This window comes from Dysidea avara, chromosome 13 (genome assembly GCF_963678975.1).
Source record: "Dysidea avara chromosome 13, odDysAvar1.4, whole genome shotgun sequence".
NCBI classification, from domain to species: Eukaryota; Metazoa; Porifera; class Demospongiae; order Dictyoceratida; family Dysideidae; genus Dysidea; species Dysidea avara.
In genome coordinates, this window is record NC_089284.1 from 6,423,570 (window position 1) to 6,445,805 (window position 22,236).

Genomic DNA, 22,236 nt, shown 5'->3' on the forward strand with positions numbered 1-22,236 from the left:
GATGAGAATTGTGCAGATTGGGAGCACTACAGATCAGTCTCATCAAACCATTACTAACAGCTAATGGAGTCAACCTGATCGCTATTGGACTAGAGTTCACTGGAGTGAAGGAATTCATTGAGAGAAATTTTTTTGATGGAGGTGTGATTAACCAAAGTGTTTTATATGCATACATTATTTTATTGCAACTACAGAAGTATACATTGATGAAGTACAAAAAAGTTACAAAGATTTGAATTACAAAAGGTACACAACTATCATGTAAACTATTTATTGATGAATTGTGGTTTACATCTGCAGATACAATATTTGTAGCATCTTCTGTGCACTATCCAGTAATACTACAAGGACTGCATTTGCTAAGGTGTCAGTTACCAGGTACTGTGATGTATAGCTATTGTACATGTGTAGGCCAGAGAACTAAACATCACTGGGAACTATGCTGGAAATGGATTTCAAAATGGCGGTGTTCTGGTGGTACCTAAGGGAGGGAAGGGTAAACTACTTCTCAATCATGTAGAAGAGGAACCAGGAGATCATGTACCCAACATTGTCCTCTTAGAACTACTCAACATTCAACCAGAGGGACCAGTGTCCAGAAGAATTAGCCTCTCAAGAGCTATGTAGTGGTTTAGTATAGTGTTCTACATGACGTCCTCTTGATCAACTCTTCGGTTATGGAGCTCAAGAAGGACTGAAACCATATTTATACTATACAACACCTCTACATGTACGCAAATAATTGTACTTTAATGTATAAAATTATATGAAACTGGCATATAACTATGTACAACCAAACATGTGTATTTGTGTTATAATAGCAGTAGCTTTATACACTATTTTGCACCAGTATGGTTGCGACACATAGTGACAACTAGCACAATGGCTTGACAATAGTAGCACCAAGAAGATAAATTGAACATATCATTGCATCTATAAGTTTAACACGTAGCTACCAGTATCATATGGTGTATCCTGCAACAATTTACAAGTTGTTATACTATGAAAAATGGCAGAAGGTGAGAATGTTGGATCAAATGAAATGTCTCCAGATTTATTAAAGATATCTGAACATCTTGTTCAGAATGTAAGAACCAAAAAGGTAGGTACCTGATAGTTTAATGTGTACTATGCCACTTTGGTTTAGTATGTTAGAATGAAAAGCTTTTGGCAGTCACAACCTGTTGTGATCTATTTTCTGAGACGGTTTGGATGAGAGTTGTGCAGATTGGGGGCACTACAGATCAGCGTCATCAAACCATTACTGGCAGCTAATGGTATAAAGTTAGTAGCTATTGGACTAGAACAAACTGGAGCAGAAGAGTTTATCGAGAAGAAATTCTTTGATGGAGGTAAAGTCAAATACAAAACACATGCATATGATATTATAACCAATGTAGAAGTGTACATTGAAGTTAGACAATGCTACAAGGATTTGAAGTACAAAAGGTACATGATTGTCATGTAGATTACCATTGATAGATTGTGGTTTACATCAACAGGTACAATATTTGTAGCATCTTCTGTGCACTATCCAGTAACACTACAAGGACTGCACTAGCTAAGGTATCAGTTCTGTAATATAACTAACAGTACATAACCATTGTACATGTGTAGGCCAGAGAACTAAACATCACTGGGAACTATGCTGGAGATGGCTTTCAAAATGGCGGTGTTCTGGTGGTACCTAAAGGAGGAAAGGGCAAACTACTTCTTAGTCACAGAGAAGAGGACCCAGGAGATCATGTACCCAACATTGTCATCTTGGAATGATTTAACATCCGACCAGAGGGACAAGTGTCCAGAAGGATTAGCCTCTGGAGAGCTTTATAGCTATTACCATAATTGTGTTTAGTATAGTATTCCACATGATGTCTTCTTGATCAACTCTTGTTACAGAGCTCAAGTTGACTGAATAACTCAATGAACTGTACTAAATGTAAGCATAACAGTTATATTGTCAGATTGCTAAGTAGGTATTTATCTTCAACAATAATAGATATAAGTTACATGGCTAAGGAAAGAGCACAGTATGTAACACATGCAATATGGAGTATATATGGAGCACATCTACAAGCCATCTCATATAAAGGGTATCACCAAAAAATTAAGCAGTTTAATGCCACTGTATAAGCCACTGTTATACTGCACATCATATCATGTCTTGGGTATGGTCAGTATAAGTGAACTTAGCAAATCCCCATAATGCATTGACTGGCTCAGTTCTCTGAACAATTGTAACTCATTGTGTATACAATTTATCAGAATACTTCCTTTCATCTTCACAGCAATTTTGACACTTCACGCTTCAATACATTAATCTACAAAGTACATGAACCATCTCAGTAACTAACGTAAAGTACATGATGAATCCATACATGTAGCCTTGTAATATACCACACACAAAGTAAATTACTGGGATAGCTCAAAATTACAACTATTCTTTCATTTTTGCATTTCAAAGACATGCATGCTGTAGTGTAAATACCCTGAAGTCATTGTGAACAGATAACACACTTTTAAACAACTGATACAATGAAACACTCACTAGTAGATATAAAGCCACAACCGCAGCATTGATCAATTCATTATTCTTGTTAAAACAATGGCAAGTGGCGGTCCTCCTGAAGAGCTAAAAAAGATATCTAAGAATTTGGTGGTGAACGCTCGTACCAATGAGGTAAATGGGGCCACTAGCAAGCCTATACACTTTACTTTCTTTGTAGTCTGTCCCAGTGAGTAGTTTCTGGAAGTCACAACCTGCAGTGATCTTCTTCCTGAGGAGGTTTGGATGAGAGTTGTGCAGATTGGGGGCACTGCAAATCAGTGTCATCAAGCCATTACTGACAGCTAATGGCATCAACTTGGTAGCTGTTGGACTGGAGCAACTTGGAGTAGAAGAGTTTATTGAGAGGAAATTCTTTGATGGAGGTAAGGAGATGTAGTTGTATCTTAAAGTATTCATTATGTTGACAGAAATATTCATTGATGAGAAAAAGCAATGCTACAAAGATTTAGGATTCAAGACGTGAGAAGGATAAATTACATAAATGTAAAACTTTACTCACTCTTTGTATAGGTACAACATTTGCAATGTGTTTTGTGCCTTGCTAAGCAGTACCACTAGAAATGCAATAGCAGAGGTAACCAGTTAAAAGGTCATATATAATGTTGGTATATAGCTTATATTGTAGGCAAAAGCCAGTAAAATTGATGGCAACTTTGCTGGAGATGGATTTCAAAACGGCGGTCTGCTGATAGTCTCCAAGGGTGGTAAACAGCTATTACTGAATGAATCGGAAGAAGAGCCAGGGGAACACGTCCCCAACATTGTTATCTTGCAAACACTTAAAATCAAACCAGTTGGCAATATCACAAGAAAGCTTAGCCTGGATGATGTGATATAATACAACTGGAGCATGCACATAAGCAGTGGTGTGTACAGTTGTCCAATCAACCAGTAGTAATAATATGATGTTGTCCTGATCATCTCCATTATTAGGAGCTCAGGAGAACTGATACTTCATACTACAGTTAATTGAGCTTGTATGTAATATATCACAGCTAGTTATGTGTGTATGTATAACATTTGGTTAATAATATTCTAACTCAGTACATATGTGTAAACTAACAGAGATACAATTGTGGTAACAACCCAAGCATACTTGCTTGGATTCCTGAGTGAACTGGGATAATACATGTAAGCTAGGTTTCACTGCTGTTATGATGTGGGGATTATAAATACTTGCAAGTGTATGGCACGTTCATTCATATGTATTAGCCTCTATAAAAAAAGATACCTACAATAATTATTCTATGTGTTGGTTAGCTTTATAGGGGAACTAACATTCGCTGGTATATACTTGTGTATAAAAAATAATTTTCCATCAACTATTGTATTCATCTTTTTAATACTGATGCATGATCCATGGGATAGAAAACCTGATATAATGCTAGTAAAAATCTTTTTCTCTCTCTCTGATTGGCTACACCAAAGTCATCATTGTAACATCCAGGCAAGCACATCCTGAGTGTCAGATGTTCTGGTTATATAAATGAATAATATAATTTTATTCACATGTACACAGTAACAAAAGTTGTGATGTATCACAAGTTCTTTATTATTGCGTCCATGTGGTGATCATCTTCTTGAACATATTCAAGAGGACACTCAACAGTTGTAATGATGCTATGATGCTACAAAAAACCATACAAATCTAAAATCACCGCAATCACAAGATGTGTTCAAAAAAAAGAAAGATAAGTGTTAAGTCAGTCAATGTTGCGGTCACCACAGCTCACACCAATCATCACTAGGATACATTTTGGAGCCTTTGGAACATTGAAAAGCTTCAGTGAATTCCTCGTTGTTCACCAAACTGCCAAGTACACTAAATCAGAACAAAACTAACACTAAAAACTGCTAATAGCATACATGCCCATACCGAATTGGACCTGGACTGTGTTCATCTGTTTTAGTCGATTCTTCCAAACTATCTACTGTGAACTTTGAGCAATACAACTGGAATTATGCAACAAAAATGTAATCACATTATATTATTACAAGTACACAGAAAAATTTGGAATTTTCAACTAGAGTAGGGACCATAGCACATCGATAAAAAGTACTGAAACAAGCTGGAGTAGCACACGATATTAAATCACAGTAAAACAATAAGAAGTGTTATATCCCTACTGTGCATTTCCATTATATATGGTATCTTGAGCACAGTAGGGATATGACACTTCTTATTGTTTTACTGTGATTTAATATCGTGCACTACTCCAGCTTGTTTCAGTACTATTTATCGATGTGCTATGGTCCCTACTCTAGCTGAAAATTCCAAATTTTTCTGTGTACTTGTTTGTTAACTTTTTTTGTAAATAATTATTTTGACTGGTGAACCCACATCTGAAATGGTGCTGTGCGCCCCAATTATTGTCTGAAAAGTGAAGTATCCATTATGCTTCGTTGTCAGCTATGTTCAATCCGTTACGCAGCATTTTCGAATCAAGAACTGTTCGAAAAGCACCTCTGCACACCAAGACGCATTCTGAAAGAAATGGTGCCGCACGCCCCAGTTATATCAATTATCACCGGTCTGAAAAGTGAAGTATTCATTACACTTCGTTGTTGGCTATGTTCAACCCATTACACAACAGTACGAATCAAGAACTGTTTGACAAGCACCTCTGCTATCAAAATAGCCACTATGAAAAATATGGACGATTTCCGTTAGGCGAAGGGAAGCCATCACGTGCTATCGCCAAATCGATACTTTTCACTGTCAGCAAAGATGAATGGGACACAAAGGAGGACACTGGTAAGTCTATGTACTGTGGTATGCCAAAAGGCACCTGTCGGGACAAAGCAACGTCGAACAGTGAAAAAATCAAGCCCATATCCTTAGCCGTTATCGAGTTACGCTTGTCTGAAGGCATCAGTCAGTCAGTCAGTCAGTTACTTACTTACTCAGTCAGTAGAAAATTCCGTTAAATAAATTATTTTAAAAATTCTGTAGCAACTTGTTGAAAGCGTTTCGGGTCGATCTGAAAGCTTGTTTGGGCTTAGTTTCACCTAACCAATACTGCCTGATCGTCGTTAGGGGAAATTGAGGCTGTTTTTTGGGTGATATTATTCCGTGGGCCACACCTACTCCTTTGTGGTCCCTACTATACATTACTATTGTAGTGTATGATATTAATGCATTATATTCAACCTGAGCAAATGACACAAAGAATAGCTGGTCTTCAGTGTGTCCTCCATATTTGCGTACCCTCTTCCCATTCGTCACATTCTTGTACGCATGGTATGCAGTGTGGACACCTCCATTATCAGCAATGTTTTCACCCAGTGTGAGCTCACCATTGATCTACACATACAGTTAGGTAGAATGGTGTCAATTCATACTAGACTTATCACCTCAACACCTAATAAATTATACTGATCATACTGGTCCACAAAACACTGAGTACGGTTTTGAAATTGACGAATAGATGCATCTGTCCACCATTTCACACGATCACCATTCTTATCAAATTGCTGACCTGTACTATAATTAGATTTGTTTGCTTCTTACAGATAAGATACCTCCATCATCAAACCCATGGGAGAGCTCGTGACCAATCACTGTTCCAATTGCTCCATAAAGTAAAAAACTATACCAGTCAACAAGAACAGTAACTACACACTACAGACATTGCACTTGCTTACGGTGGCCAAGTAGCAGTAAAGAAAGGTGGTTGCATAATTCCAGCCAGAATCACTATAAAAATTATAGACCATTTATGTAATAATAACATAATGGGGTTCTTACCAAATTGGTTAAATGGAGGATAGTAATATGCATTGACTTCAGTGGGAGCAACTAACCACCTAATGAATACGACACACATGGTTCATGTAGCTAACGAAGCCAGTGCATCACATGACAGACAAGTGCATGTGCGTGATACAGGAAATGTACATTTCATGTATCCCACAACTCAGTTTTCCTAGGACAGAATTAAAATCCAAGAAGTTATAACAGCAAAATCAAACACATGTCTGAATTTCCAATTTTCGCTGGAAAATTACATGTACTTTTCTACAATTAAAAAAAAATGCAATGTTTTGTCATACCTACTGTACAAACCATAACCAAACAGTAGTAACACAATGGACAGGGGCATATTTAGGGGGTTTCCTGGGGTTCCAAAACCCCTTTGAAATTTGAACTTGCAGCAGACCATTATAGTTTATTAGTTTGCTTACACAAATATAGAAATATATAGTGCAATATCCTAATGTTTTTGAATGTATTCATAGCCTATGTTTTCTTTTAATTGTGGTTTTTCAGGCCTAATGTAACATTTAATTGGCTTTATAATACAAGTTATGGAGTGTAAATATCTTGTATGACGTGTTTTTAACTACAAAATAAAGATCGAGGTACTCTAATAAAACAGTCAGATGTTCTCTAATTAATGGAACATTCATACCAGAATATAATTTTAAATGGGTATTAAGAAACAATAAAACGTAAGACTAACTCGAAACATTTAGTAGTTACGTCCTGAGATTGTGTTAAATTTGAGAAATCAGTAATAAACTATACATAATTGACACTTTAGGACTTTTAGGGGAACAAAGCATATATTAAGAATAGTTTACATTATCCATAGGATGGTGATGTCATGTTACAAATTTATTGACAAAGTGTAAGGAAAAAATTCTAGTAGGGATAATTACAATTAAAGTGCTTAAACAAGAAAAAGAAAGAAAACAGTTTTGCTCAGTTCTCAGCTATGTACTATCCACTACACAGCCCTACACATAGAGAACAATATTTAAACCTCTGGAGGTGGGTACAAACATTTCCAGTATTCTTATGTCATAGACAATATCAACAGTGCTGTCTGCCAAGAATCAAATAAATATAAACACACAAAGCCATTGATGTATTACCTATAAAAATGACACTTTTGTGCTGCAAACAACATGCAATATATTGCATACCATGTCTTATCAGTAGGCTTGTTGTAAAAAGAAAGTTTCTGTTGTATTTTAAAATATCTAACTGCAGCAACAACATCAAAGGCATTGCTTTCTTTGTGGATTGTAAGCTACCAAGATAGAACTATAACAGATGTGGACCATATCAGGCAACTCACTTTGTCATAAAATTCATCAAGTTCTTTATCAACTTTAATGAACTCTGGATAAGCAAACCGTTCAGTGATGGCATTCACCTAAGGCATAAAATGTCAATTAAACTAAAGCTATTTCTCCTGACTACATTTACCTTCTCCAAACATTGTTCTTTTGTGGTTTGATCCAACCAATCCTTTTCCATTACTCTTTCCACAAATGCCTTCTCTATTTGAACTGTAGTTTCATTTACCTTTGGCATTATAAGATTTTGACAAATTGTCATGTGTTTTATTGAAAAGGAACTATGTAATCATAGGTATTTAAACTACTACTACATAAGATAAGAAAATGTGTATACTCCTCACCTACAATAATTACAAAGCTTGCAGACCAAATAACTAGTGCTATGAAGTAAAATCTTTATAAGGTGTGAAATGTTTTCATGTGTAACCTAATTTGCAGTATTTTTGCAAACAAAGTGACTAGCAATGAGTATAGGGCTGGGTGGAATTGGAATTTTATATTGTGTAGAAAAATATCATGATAATATTATTATTCATTAAAATAGGTGACTGCTTTATTAGAGTGGTTCACTGTTCTATTAGGGTAATCTTTTGCAATATTTTTTTTACTTGCAAGTACCAGGCAGAACTTGTCTCTAGTAGTATCACATGCTTGTTTATGGTGCAACATAATAATTTTCTGGCCTCAAAAGAAGTGTTATTAATACTTCTCATTAGTGAAAACCACAGTAATATTGATATTGTGATATTATTGTTTTACTAAAAATTTTGACAATACAGGTATTATTTCATTAAAACACTGCAGTATTGCTATAATATCGAGATACTGCCCAGCCCTAGCAATGAGCCATAGCAGTTACCTTAGACTATCATCATCACTAAGGTTTTCGAACAATTTTTGACTTGTTTTTTTTTTGTGTGTGACAAAAGTTCCTTATTCAATGTCTCAGTTTAACAATCTATGATGTAATCTACTTACAGTATTAATCATGTTTCTTGTGATAAACTCTTCAACATATGGTCTAGCTACTGCTAGCGGCATTGAATCCTGAACAACTTCTGCACAAGCTGATTTATCAGAATCACCAAATTTGGATGATCTTGGGTCCTTCTTCTTGCAGAATATATCCCAACTAGAGTCCTCCAAAGCAAAAGCAAAATGGTTTAATTCATTTCGCAGCAATTGCCATTTGGCATAGTTGACAGCATCACTATCAATCACATACATTCAAGTTACGATCATTGTATAACTAAATACTAAGTAACGTGGATACAACTACATCTTAAATAAAACTAGTATTTTAATAATTGTTAATTTAAAAATGAAGTAGGGATCTATGCAATAAAAAGTAGTGAAACAAGAGATGAATGATGGTATTACAGCATAACTCGGTGGGGACAAAATGTGCCAAAGTAGGGACTTTTCCACTGAGCTATGCTGTAATACCATCATTCATCTCTTGTTTCACTACTTTTATTGCATAGATCCCTACTTCATTTTTAAAAATATTAGTTTGCTTAGTTTTTTGTTGTAGCACAGCTGGTTATAGTGACTGTTGTATAAGAATATCATACATGACTGTTCTATTAGAGTATCTTGAGTCAACCAAGGAGTGTGCAGCTAGCTAGACCAATAAGGGGTGAGGTCATCTTGCTTACTGTTAGCTATATAGATTGTTAAGAGGTGTGGCCTTTGCACTCTATCGCTATTAGTCCACCTAAATCTTTATTTGATGGGTGTGGTTGCAAACCGATTGCGAACAGGATCCTGATTGAGAAGTTGCAGATACCTAGCTAGCATACCTCTTAAAGCAGTAGGGGACTGAAGCGCTTCTGAAATCCTGAAATAATTCTGTGGTGTCTAAATATGCTGCTGAAAGAAAGTGTTGATATGGAAAATTAATGCCTCAATATGGTTTCGATGCTTGAAGAAGAAGACAACCAACCTGACTGAAGATAAAAGGAAAGACAAGGCACACTCGTCGGAACCCCAAAAGGCACATCCCACCAGTGAGTTTGTTATTGTGGCATAAAACGGTGGCCATACATTGCTTTATTTGGTCTCAAGGATTGCGACCGTGGTCAGTGAGTGAGTGAGGCAGACCGAATTTCGAGTTTTGGCGATTTAAAAAAATTCTATATCCGGCCGCCTGAAAGTGTTTTCTTGTTTATTTCATGTTAGATGGATATATTAGTATTATTCCATAAAGGTGGTGTTCGTTGTATAAGATATCTCAAGGATGATTTTTAAAGGCGGAATTTTTTGGCGGTGCACATCACTTTTGATGTGATCCCTACTTAAACAGTACTACCATACTGTTTGATAAACAGCAAATTAAACACTCAAAACTGAACAAAAGTACAAATGTACAATTAGAAGAAATTTTAAGTTTGATTAGGGATCATAGCCTTAAAAAGTAGTAAAACAAAGGAGGTCACCTACACCTGCAGATATATTGGTGGACATTCAATTCCTAATATGGGTATAGATTGAAGTACAGACTAATTGTCCACTAGTAAATCTGCAGGTATAGGTGAACTCCCTTGTTTCACTACTTTTATCATACAGTACGGTAGTACTGTTTTAGTAGGGATCATGCAGAACTGGGCTTTTCCAGCCACAAATATCACCCTAAAACCAGCCTCAATTTCCTTCATGACAACTTGGCAGTATTGGTTAGGCACAGCCAAGCCAAAAAATGTCTTCAGACCAACCCCAAACCCTTCCAAAAAGTTTCTGTGGAATTTAAATAACATCTATTTAACAGAATTTTATTCTGACTAACTGATGTCTTCAGCATAACTAGACAATGGATATAGCTACAAGTTTGATTTCTTCACTGTTCGATGTTACTTCATCCCGAGATGTGCCTTTTCACCAACTGCAGTATGTACAAAACACGCATCATGCTTCATCCCAAGATGTGCCCTTTGTACCCAGTTCTTTACGGTTTCATTGCTTGTATCTTTTAATGCATTGCCGCTGTGTAAGTTGTACTGAGGTAACTATTTCATTCTATGAACACTGTTAATTGTTTGTTTATCGTGTGTTTGAGTTCAAGTGACTGTTCCAGACGATGGGTGGATATAAGAACTCATTCTTAGCAAAGCAGAACTGTCCCCCACTTTGAAGAGAGGAGGGGTGGTGCCCCCTCACTTTTCCCAATGCCCATGCCAGTTGCTGTTGTATTGCAGTCATTAACCAACTTACTTGCCTTGGTTTACTGGGATTTGTGTTCAAGGTTATGTAAGAATGGAATACTGCATAAATCAGTGCTGGGGTGCACGAGATCGAGATAGTCTAATAGAACAGTCACCTAACTACTCTAATAGAACATTCAGCGGAATCATCATAAGTTGGTCCTGCTTTGCAATTAATTCAATTTGTCTCCATTAACACATATATTCAAGAGCAGGAGTCTATCTGAAATAACTTCATTTACTGATGTAGCTATCTAGTTGCACAGTATATCTTAATGATAGTTATTGACATAATATTATAGGAGTATCCTATTCAAGTACACATGTACCACTGAAAATGCTCTCAGATTCAACCTCAAAGCATTCAAATCTCAAAAATTTCCTTTGGACCTGTGAATATTGGCATAGTGTGTAAAATCCTAGTGTGCTTTGCACACTTAGGTACAGTTAATGATTTTAAAGCACTTTGTAACTTACAGCCACCCCACATGACTCAGTGCAGTTGATATATCAAAGGAAAGCCACTTCATGTATTTGGCATCAGCCACTGTGCTTGTTTGGCATCTTTAAGTCAGTGGAGGAGGGACAGAATGGATGAACCTTTTACAGTGACGATAAATCACCCATTTCAAAGTCCGTTTGTTATAAGATTGTCCTCTGGATAAAGAGCTCATGTTGCATTGCAACAAGTCTTCCTGCTACATGTGAGTGGCTGGCTCTGGTTTAGTGTTTTCACTGTGCTCTTTACCAGTTGGGTCATAGTAGAGTGCTACAGTATCTGAGTTCTGGAAAGTGCAACAGTGCTAACTTGTGGCAGCTTATTGAATTCTTCGTTGTCTTGTTCATCATAAGCAGCCGCAAGTTGAGCGGCAAATAGTGTTTGTTGGTATAGTTAAGCTTCTTGTGAAAACACCCTTCTTTTTTCTCCCACCTTTTGTAATGGCATCTGGTTTCTTCAGTGCTACAATGAATTTCTGTGTTTTTACTGTGATGATCTTCTTCGTTGTCATCAAAGCTAGCCAAGAGAGTAGCAGCATGTTCCAATGTCCTCCACATAGATCCTTACATGCTGGAGTAAACTCCACTTTTGGTTTATAGTGGTTGAACAAAACGCAAAGTGTTAACTGTCTTGTCTGCCTGTAAAAGAAGCTATTAAACAGCATCTGAGTGGTCAGCCGCTGCTACCGGTCCCTATCACTAATACAGCGGTAATGATCACCAAAGTTCAAACGCTCCTTGTACAGGCAAACAATGTTGTTGATGTTACACACCTCGTTCAACCCCGATAACCACCTGCATCTAACCAGAAGTACTAATTTGCAACCTTATAAAGAGTTCCATGGCTTGTTCAACAGTACTGTTCTCTGTTTCAGCTACCGTATAGCGGGTTATTTTCGAAACAGAAATTTTTGCACAAGAAACAAAATCTGAATTTTGAAAGGTTGTAATTTCGAAGAGTGCATATTTCGAAGTCCAGATGGATTTCAAATAAACAGAAATTCGTGTCACAAATTATGAAAATACGTGAATGTTTGCTGAAAACTGACTTACTGATGGAATAATCCCCATTCCTGTGCACTGGAGAGAAGACTGAGGGAGTCTCGAGTGGAGTAAATTCACTGGCACGATCACGCTCGATCATAGCTAGCTATCCTACCATAGATTCTAGAGCAGATGGCATCAATTCCCATTCTGGATCACCTGTTTTCTGGGAGTAATGATACAGTTTACCCATTATCATCAGCAATACTGAGCTAAAACTCAAGGAATAAACAAACGAATCGCCCAAAGTTGGACGGTTGCTTTCACTTGTGGGAATTTATTTTCGAAAAACCGGACGTGGGAATTTATTTTCGAAGAAAAGAGCCTCTTCGAAATATCCGAAAATAAAAACCTTTCGAAAATTACCAGCTATATGGTATTTTCACCAGCGTATTTAAATCGTGATTATCGATAGTGGCGTCAATTAAAAATGGCGGAAAGGTGTTGCTAAGAAATGACGTATTTTTGGAAAGAGTCTACTGATTACACGTACCTCAACAATCAAAAGTACAAAGTGACACCCTATTATATTAACTATGTAATGTTAAGTCATAACTAATCATTGACAATTGCACAGCAACATATCCTTCAGCTAGCTGGCTCTGAGTTGCTAATTTTTATGTTGGTTAAGTAAGCTATTCAAATATGCTGGACTTGCTGGTGTGAAAGTGATGTGGCAATAGCTACTGCAGGGGCTTCCCTAAAGAGGAGCAGCACCACTCTACTTTACCCAAAATTCCTTTGATGTGGTAATAGGAATGTATATAAATTAACAAATTGACTTTGATGTTGGTAGCAAATTGACAGTTTCTCCGCTCTACTTTATTTTGCTGGGGAAAGCTCTGTACTGGTATGCATATGCTCCATTAGTATATTGTATCTGATCTAAATCAAGCCCATACATCATAGCATTAGCAAGTCCTGGAATATGCATGTTCGAATCGGTCAGTAGAAAATTCTGTTTAACAGAATCATTAGAAACTGTCAAAAATGTTTCTGGTTGCTCTGAAGATTATACCGACCCCAATACCACCACCTACCTGTTTGCAGGTGAACTCTCTACTAGGTTACCTCAACTATCTACAGTTGACTGAATTCTCTACCAAGTGACTTGTTTGTAGCTGAATTCTCTACTGAGTGACTAACTTGGTCACTTTTTTTTACCTGAATTCTCTACTGGGTGACCTGTTTGTAGGTGAACTCTACAGGTGACTTCTTTTTGGCTGATCTCTCTACAGAGTGGCCTGAACTCTCCACAGGTTGATTTGTTTGTAGCTGAATTCTCTACAGAGTGATTTGTTTTTAGCTGAGCTTTTTACTGTGTGACTTGTTTTTTTTTTAGCTGAACTTTCTACTGGGAGACTTGTTTGTAGCTTAATAACTCTCTACAGGCTACTATTTTCTAGCTGATCTCTGTATTATATGGTGGCTTTTTGTAGCTGAACTCTCTGCTGGGGGACCTGTTTGTAGCTGAACTCTCTACTGTCTACTTGTTTCTGGCTGATCTCTCTATAGGGTGGCCTTTTGTAGCTGAATACTCCACAGGGTGATTTGTTTGTAGCTGAACTCTCTAAACAGTGACTTGTTAAGTAATTGAACGTTTTAAGTACTAACAATGCTGACTGCTTTAATAGGGTGACTGTTCTATTAGAGTATCTTGATCTAGCTTTTGCTACAAGTAGTTTGCTTTCGAATCATAACTAAATGGTTTGTACTCCGATTCTTCTGTACTGCTGCAAAGACTTTCTATGATGATTATTCCAGCTACATACCAATTTTCAGCTCATTGCTCTAAGCGGTTTGCCTGGTAGGCATAAAAACTAATAGTTTTTTTTATTCATAAAATTCAATTGTGTAATTATGACACAGGCCTTTATCTGGATTCCTTTCAAACCACAAAGAGACACTCCTATGATGGTTACTCCATCTACACAACAATTTTCAACTCATTCCTCCAAGGGGTTTACCCTGTGGGTGTGACAGAAGTTCGACCTTATTTTATGCGAATAATCAGTCATAACACCATGAATGTTTATTGGATTCCTACCAAACTAGGTATTGAGATCTGCCTTAATGAGCCCTTTACGTGTGCCAAATTTCAGCTTGATCAGAGTACGCATTTGTATTTTATGGCAGATTTTACAAAGTGTGTGAAAAGAAGTAGAAGAAAAAACCCGAAACTTTTACTGCTCATATCTTGGAAATGGCTGGGATGATTTTCTTCAAATTTCGTATGTAGACTCCCTTACCGCATGGGCACTTCTGCAACAAATTTGGTTTTAATCGGATAAGGGATCACGGAGCTACAAAGGTGTGAAAATCACGTTTACTTTCTTCCTGTTAATATACTCACGGTGTGGCGCGCCGGCTTCTTGGGCTGCACGACACAACACACTACAGTGTGTCTTGATTTACCTCTGATTGTGTATTAAACGAAGTGTGACAGTGATGTGCAAGTGTCTCTCATGGACTGTCTCCACTTACAGTTGTGTAGGCAGGAGGTGTGGCTTCTTGCCTCGTAGTTGCGTGTGAGTGTGTCCTGTGTGTCAAAGCTGTCTTCTGGATTCTTTTCACCGTCGCTCCAACGCCTGTCTATCGCTATAGCTGAATTAGCTATTGCAGGTGTTCCAGATCTCTCCTTTTATATTGGCCGGTATGATTGCTGGATGATATCGTACATACCTGATCACATGATCCATCTAATTTGTAATTGGATAAATTAGGGAAAGCGATTGATCCTCTTTTAGTGAAAGCTTTTAGATGAGTATTTTATTGATGACGTCATTTAACTTCCTATTAGCAACGCATGTGTAGCGGGTGTCGTAAATTTTCCATAAATGATTAATGGTGATTTGTTGAGAAAATTAACAGAATGCAAAGGTACGTCTGTATGGATGGAAACAAAAACCACCTTATGACACATTGTTTTGGAAGGCTAGTATATAGACTTAGAGAGTTTGGGGCAAATCAATGACGAATTATACGAGGAGTTTGTATTTAAAGTCTTCATAAACCTGGATTTTCCAGCCAGGCAACTAAAGGGCAAGGTAGACGAACCAAAGGCACCGGAGAAGGCTAGCACCATGATCAAAGCCTCCAGCAAGCTTTAGTGTGGTCGGTGGCTTCTCCTTGTAGTAGTGGCCGTTTAAAGCCAAAAATCCGTGAGCAACAAATTGCCACCTAACCCCTACAAAAAGATGCACCTTCAAAAGCAGATTAACAGTGTACCCCTCTGAAAGTGCATCCGTCCATGAACCAAGATATTATGCTTGAAAAATGTGTAGTTTTAATTATAGCAACACACTCCAAACTAGCATCTTTGAAGTATAAACGTCTGAAGAGGAGGTGTTAGAATGACGCAATGAAAACTGAGGTGGAACCAAGGTTTTTATTGCATCATTCTAACACCGACTCCGAGGACGTTTATACTTTGAAGGTGTTAGTTTGGAGTGTCTTACTGTTTTAGAAAATTGTCTACCAACAGTGAAAAGGACATCATAGTTATGCCTCGCGCCATTGCTAGTGACTGTGTCACACACAAGGCTGCGTGGGAAGGTTAACTTACTTTCCTCTCAAGGCTTAGCCGCTGAAACGGCACTTTTAATGGTGATACACACTGCTATCAACAAGAATTACATTGGTTTGAGTAAGAGAAATCTGTGAAAAAGTAGTGACAGTAGCTACTGTAAGGTTGTATCGTGATTGGTGTAGCTACCAGACGCTTGACTAGATGCCGGAGTACCCTCGCAACTATTCAAGGCAAGTCTATACCACGAGGGAGAATCAATGGATTGGAGTCACCGTGCTTCATGTAAATGAAGTGAAAGTGGAGAAAGACAGCTAGCAAAATTACTGTATAATGGTGCTGGCTTGTCGTGTCACATCGCGTGGCAATGCAGCCCATTTTCTTGGAAAGTAAGACACCAATACCTGCCTTGGCACTCCAGTTAACCTTCCGCTGGGCACCGGAATAGGGTGGTGAAGAACATGCTGGTTTGGTTATGCTATTGTTTTGTTGACAATATTTCAGCGGGGATAACTAATTAACTAACATGGTTAGCCACGAGTCTCTTAGTACTAAGAGACTTGTGCTGGAGTCTCTTCGTGAATAAGAAGCTTCTATTTTAATCAAACTTCAAAGTATTGCTAACATACCATTTTCTAAGAGAGTTTGGAGCGAATCAATGACAAAGTGTAGGAGGAGTTTGTATTTGAAGTCTTGGTAGGCCTGGATTTTCCAGCTAGGCGACTAAAGGGCAAGGCAAGACGAAACAAGGCACCCGGGGAAGGCTAGCACCATAATCAGAGCTTCCAGCAAGTTTCTCCTTGTTTAAAGCCAAAAATCTGTGAGCAATGAATTGCCACCTAACCTTTACCAAAAGATGCACCTTCAAATGTAGTTATTAAAGTTTTTACCATTAACCTACTATTACAACCATTTCATGGCTGCCACCTTGGATTTTACATCTTTTTTCACTCTGGCTTTTTTTGGAGGCCGCATCCTTTTTTACAGCTTGTCTGTTTTTGATTAGATATCACTTCTTTTTGTAATTTCATACCTAAATAAAGCCAACCTATGGCTAGCTTTGGGTATTCCTTTTAACTTGTCTTTTTCTTTTCTATAGGAATGATGATTATTATTAAGGAGAAAACTATTTTAATTGTTTAGCTATACATGCACAATTAACAATATTATTTACAATTGTGTTGATTAATCATTAACTCAATGCAAATACTCTACAGGGAAATGTGCATGTAGAAGGGAGGATCATAATGTAGCTGTACTCTTAGGCTACACGGTGAACAGTTTGTACGTAGTTGAACTTGCCACAGAGTGACTTGTAATGTAACTAAAAACTCTACAGAAAGAATTGCACCCTCTACAGGGTGACATGTTTCTAGCTGAACTCTCTACAGGGTGACTTGGTTCTATCTGATCTCTCTACAGGGTGAACTGTTTCTAATTGATCCTTCTATGGGGTGATATGTTTCAAGCTGACCTTTCTACAGGGTGATTTGAAATGTAGCTGATTTTTCAACATGGTGACTAGTTCTTAGCTGAGCCCTCTACAGGGTAACTTGTTTCTAGCTGATCTCTCTACAGGGTAACTGATCTCTCTACAGGGTGACTTGTTTCTAACTGATCACTGTACAGGGTGATTTGTTTCAAGATTTACAGGGTGATTTGAAATGTAGCTGATCTCTCTACAGGATGACATGTTTCTAGCTGACCTCTCTACAGGGTGACTTGTTTCTAGCTGACCTCTCGACGGGTGACTTGTTTCTAGCTGATTTCTCTACAGAGTGACTTCTTTTCTAGCTGAACTCTCTACAGGGTGACTACGTTCTACCTGATCTCTATACAGAGTGATTTGTTTCGAGCTGATCTCTCCACAGGGTTTCTTGTTACTAGCTGATCTCTGTGATTCGTTTCTAACTGAATACTGTACAGGGTGATTTGTTTCTAGCTGAACTGTCTACTGAGAGATTTGTTTGTAGCTGAACTCTCCACAGGATGACTTGTAATGTAGTTGGACTCACTACAAGGTGACTTGATCAAGCTGATCTCTCTACAGGGTGCCTTGTTTCCAACTGATCTCTCTACAGAGTGATTTTTTCTAGTTGATTTCTCTACAGCATGATTTGATGATATCTCTACAGGGTGACTTGTTTCCAGCTGTTCTTTCTACAAGGTGATTTGTTTGTAGCTGATCTCTCTACAGGGTAACTTGTTTCTAGCTGAACTATCTACTGGGTGACTTGTTCCTAACTGATCTCTCTACGGGGTGATTTGTTTCCACCAGATATTTCTACTGGGTGATTCGTTTGTAGCTGATCTCTATAGGGTAACTTGTATCTAGCTGATATCTCTACAGGGTGACTTGTTTGTAGCTGATCTCTCTACAGGGTGATTTGTTTGTAGCTGATCTCTCTACAGGGTGACTTGTTTCTAGACTGGGTGATTTGTTTCTAACTGATCTCTACATGGTGATTTGTTTCTAGCACATATACTGGGTGAAGCTAGGGTAACTTGTATTTAGCTGATATCTCTACAGGATGACTTGTTTCTAGCTGATCTCTTTACAGGGTGATTTGCTTGCAGCTGATCTCTATACGGGTTACTTGTTCTAGCTGATCTCTTTTCAGGGTGACTGCTCTATTAGAGTATCTCGATCTCACACTTGCTACACCAAGTTGGATTTCGTGTTATAACTTTGTGGCTTTAAGTCTGATTCTTCTATACCATTGAAGAGCCTTTCTAAGATGATTACTCCATCTGTACAGCGATTTTCAAAGCATTACTCCAAGCGGTTTTTCTGGTAGGTGTGGCAAGTAGTTGTTTTTTATTAGCTAATCTTGACTGCATAATTGTTACACACTGTTGGTTTTTTCTTTGTATCTTTGTGGTTTTTAGCTCGATTTCTTTCAAACCATAAAAGGTTTGAGGTTCAATAGTTAACCTATTCACCCACCCATAGTTAACCTATTCACCCACCGATTTTTAGTTTCTTCCCATAAGCGGTTTACCCTGTATGCATGACAACATTTTGGTGTTATTTTTCGTGAATAATCGCTAATATCTCCTTCTCTATTTATCGTAATTCAGCCAAACTTGGTACCAAGATGCGCTTTTATAACACTCTTCTGTGTACCAAATTTCAAGGCAATCGGATATGGTGTTCGTGTTTTATGGCAGTTTTTGTAAGTGTGAGAAAAGAGGAAGAAAAATAATAAGAAAGAGAACCAAAGAAACTAAGCCAATTTTTGAAGTTGCATATCTCGGGAATGCTTGAAGCGATTTAGCTCAAATTTGGTATGTGGAGTACTGAAGTTGGCAGGCGTATCCACAAAAAAAAATCATCTTGTTTCGTAAAGGCAGCACAGAACTACGGAGGAGGTGCAAAAATCGTGTTTTCTTTCTTCCTGTCAATATACTCATGGTGTTGCACGCATTGGCTTCTTGGCCGCACAACACACTATATATTAAACATGGAAGTAGGAACTAGGGATTCATTTGCTAAGATGTAGTGAAACAAAGAGTCACAGTTGTATACCATGGCATAGCCATATATGGGAGAATGTTTACTTCGACATTAAAATGATGATCATAGTGATACCTACCCATGTGCTATATACCTTAAGCTCACCTAGTAACAGTTGAGTTGAGAGATTCAATGTAATCAACAGTTTTCACAATTACAACACTGTCTTCAGTAAAATCACCACTAAATCCAGCTTTACTGAAATATGTGTTAAAGTAATTCACCCAATCCTACCAAGTGAAGTAACAGTTAAAATGATGTCACCATTGATCACCTACCATATGGAAGAGCTTTGATAACTCCCTTAACCTCATTGGATTGTAGAGAAGTGTATAGTTGCGTAGTTCTGTCTCCGTCAACCAATACTGTAGTAAATAAAGTTACTCAAAATGTTAAACAGTCACCAATCACCTTTGCAAGGGACTTTTCATAGTAAGCAATGCTCCTTGCTATTTGGTCATAATACTCAGCTGGATAACTGTCACTGCCAAACTTCTGCAGCCAACTTGTAATTACTTGAATCAGATCTGACACTGACTGTAAACATGCAAACAAGAATATCTGAGACTAAGCAAAATTTAAGACAGATACCATCTAGATTTTGCTGCAGTTCTTGTACATATCATTAAACTCCTCATGGCTATTCTGCTTTAAAGGGCAAAATACTACTGGATACCCATACATTAAATTATGCCATGCATGGCTTCATTATGTGACCAAGTATAAAAGTGCTGATGTCTATGTCAGTATAAGCTTTTGACCTTGAAAATTTGATTATGGGGTTAGAGTGGAACCTCACTCATCCTGTGTATAAAAAGGCACTGTACATTTAACCTTTCCATAAAGAACAGTTTCTGAGGTTCTCTACAACTTTACCTCTGAAAAAGGAAAACCTCATTCCGAGGTTTAATGTTCCAGTGATAGCTACTTGGAGGTAGTAAGTTTAGGCCCCTGGGAAAGTCGTAAAAAACACTTCCGGTTTGCTATATTGTTAGTTTTAGCCCTGTATCATCTGAATCCTTACAAGTTTCTTAAATAAAATTGATCTCCATTCGTTGACGAACTTCTTCAAAGACTATCACCCTCGTCTGGAGACTTGGAAACTTTCTGCCATGACAATTTTACACTCTTATAGAAAAGTGTCCATAACTTCACAGCAGTTGGGACAATTAAAGAAAACTAACCACCATCTTGCTGGGCATGACATGAAGAATCCATTAAATTTTGTTTCAAGTCCATTCACTAAAGTATGCTGAATGTGTGGGCATCAATGTTTCGAAGAATTGTGTGCATCGATCCTCTTGATATTGATGGCGTTTACTGCTTTCCCCTTCACCCAATTACTAAAACTTATATGTATCATTCGAAATTTTATTCATCAAGAATTTCATTAAATGTTACCCCATCTCAGTACATTGAAGTATGCAGATATTACAGAGGTTTGTACACGACTGCTTATTTAGTGGCATTTGGGGTTAACCCTTAAACGCGCATAAGCCTATATATAGGCAGATTACGCATGGTCTTGAAAACGCATAAGCCTATATATAGGCTTTTACGCATTGTTGTAAACAAAGCGCTGTAACTTTTGAAGCGTTTACCATATGGCTTTGTAACTTGTGCCATTCTACTCGTGATGTAATAAGCATTAAAATAATACCTAGGGGTTTACCCTACGACCAAAGCATAAGACCAAAAATTGCCGTGAAAATAATTTTCAACAACTAACCACAAAAAATATATTACATACCTTTAGAAAATGATCCATAACTCCTTGACAGTTCGTCCGATTTGCTTCAAACAAGTACTATTCGAATGGCCATTCAATGGTGAATCAGGCCATATATAGCTCACGTGACTAAACCCACAATCGAAACTACGATTGAAGCGAAGAATGTGGCATTGCAATAAAGCGAGACATCGATCTTCTTCGCTTTATAACAAGTAAGCCATTGTTGTTACAATGGTTATTTAGCCTTCCCCAAGTAGACCAATGAATAAGCTTTCTATTGATATATGGTTTTAGGCTAATAGATTTAGGAAAGGCTGTCTTACCTCACCATATAAGTTTGTTTTGTGTAAACACGCATTCCATAAATGTTCCGTGCGCATTCAGGACTAATTCCGTAAAAGTTTATTGCACGTTTAAGGGTTAAAATTAATGAAAACTTAACAAAATAAGTATGGATATAATACAGGTGATTACTAAATTCTAAAAACAATTGTCTTTCACCAAGAGTTCATAATATATATGCTGAGGAGAGTATCCTACTCTCATATACCCCTGTAGAAGGGCATATTATATAGTTATACAACGGCCACGAGTGCTCTGCCTGATATAAACGCACGAGCCTGAGGGCCGTCAGGCCCGAAGGCAAGTGCGTTTATACAGGCAGAGCACAGAGCAGAGCACGAGTGCACGTTGTATAACTGTTATGTACCATTCACCTAATAGGTGGGGAGAGTCTCACAAGACAGCTGTAACACTTATAAAGGCCAGGTTTCTAACATCGATTGTGGGTAACCAAGCCTGACGTTGCGATGACGTTCCCCCTGCAGTACTGCAGCCACCTGAGATATTGAAAGCTAGTACGCTATGGGTTATATCACTAACCTGCATTCGCTGTTCCACTCTCATCATGTAGTGCTCAGCATGCCAGCGTGCCATATAGACTAAGCACCAGACTATTAAATCGCCATAGTGATTCTCTCGAGCAAAAAAAAAGCAGCTAAATAGACGGTTTAAGTAAACAAAACCTAACTACTAAATGATATTAGTCTAATTCTTACTATT

General features: G+C 37.8%; 2 protein-coding genes and 1 long non-coding RNA gene across 4 annotated transcripts in view; 2 read left to right on the forward strand and 1 right to left on the reverse strand.

The window, feature by feature from the left end:
* The first annotated feature begins 129 nt into the window (after positions 1 to 129).
* LOC136243536 (uncharacterized) lies at positions 130 to 785 on the forward strand. The gene is made up of 3 exons (XR_010694893.1): positions 130 to 246; positions 301 to 364; positions 412 to 785. It is a non-coding gene; the product is annotated as an uncharacterized lncRNA (long non-coding RNA).
* Positions 786 to 2,605: 1,820 nt separating this feature from the next.
* LOC136243439 (prostamide/prostaglandin F synthase-like) lies at positions 2,606 to 3,407 on the forward strand. The gene is made up of 5 exons (XM_066034944.1): positions 2,606 to 2,735; positions 2,851 to 2,931; positions 2,977 to 3,028; positions 3,080 to 3,143; positions 3,195 to 3,407. The coding sequence occupies exons 1-5, from the start codon at positions 2,606 to 2,608 to the stop codon at positions 3,405 to 3,407; spliced, it is 540 nt and encodes a 179-aa protein (XP_065891016.1).
* Positions 3,408 to 4,158: 751 nt separating this feature from the next.
* LOC136243288 (endothelin-converting enzyme 1-like) overlaps positions 4,159 to 22,236 on the reverse strand; it is a 75,991-nt gene continuing 57,913 nt past the window's right edge. The window contains exons 3-16 of one of the 2 annotated variants that reach the window (XM_066034810.1): positions 19,854 to 19,979; positions 19,721 to 19,807; positions 19,548 to 19,672; positions 8,636 to 8,867; positions 7,785 to 7,883; positions 7,654 to 7,731; positions 7,499 to 7,605; positions 6,318 to 6,376; positions 6,215 to 6,266; positions 6,092 to 6,159; positions 5,924 to 6,048; positions 5,721 to 5,873; positions 4,446 to 4,522; positions 4,159 to 4,391 (exon numbers count right to left, since the gene is read on the reverse strand). In XM_066034810.1, coding sequence (XP_065890882.1) covers positions 4,289 to 4,391; positions 4,446 to 4,522; positions 5,721 to 5,873; positions 5,924 to 6,048; positions 6,092 to 6,159; positions 6,215 to 6,266; positions 6,318 to 6,376; positions 7,499 to 7,605; positions 7,654 to 7,731; positions 7,785 to 7,883; positions 8,636 to 8,867; positions 19,548 to 19,672; positions 19,721 to 19,807; positions 19,854 to 19,979 — 1,491 coding nt within the window. In that variant the 3' untranslated portion in view covers positions 4,159 to 4,288. The remainder of the gene's footprint in view (positions 4,392 to 4,445; positions 4,523 to 5,720; positions 5,874 to 5,923; positions 6,049 to 6,091; positions 6,160 to 6,214; positions 6,267 to 6,317; positions 6,377 to 7,498; positions 7,606 to 7,653; positions 7,732 to 7,784; positions 7,884 to 8,635; positions 8,868 to 19,547; positions 19,673 to 19,720; positions 19,808 to 19,853; positions 19,980 to 22,236) is intronic. The other variant, XM_066034811.1, reaches the window with a different exon arrangement.

Excerpts from the sequence above, each read along its gene's own strand:
- LOC136243439 (XM_066034944.1), top strand. The coding sequence starts at position 2,606 with ATGGCAAGTGGCGGTCCTCCTGAAGAGCTAAAAAAGATATCTAAGAAT. Across the intron at positions 2,932-2,976 it reads GAGGAAATTCTTTGATGGAG|AAATATTCATTGATGAGAAA; the intron begins GTAAGGAGATGT and ends TTATGTTGACAG. Across the intron at positions 3,144-3,194 it reads CTAGAAATGCAATAGCAGAG|GCAAAAGCCAGTAAAATTGA; the intron begins GTAACCAGTTAA and ends CTTATATTGTAG.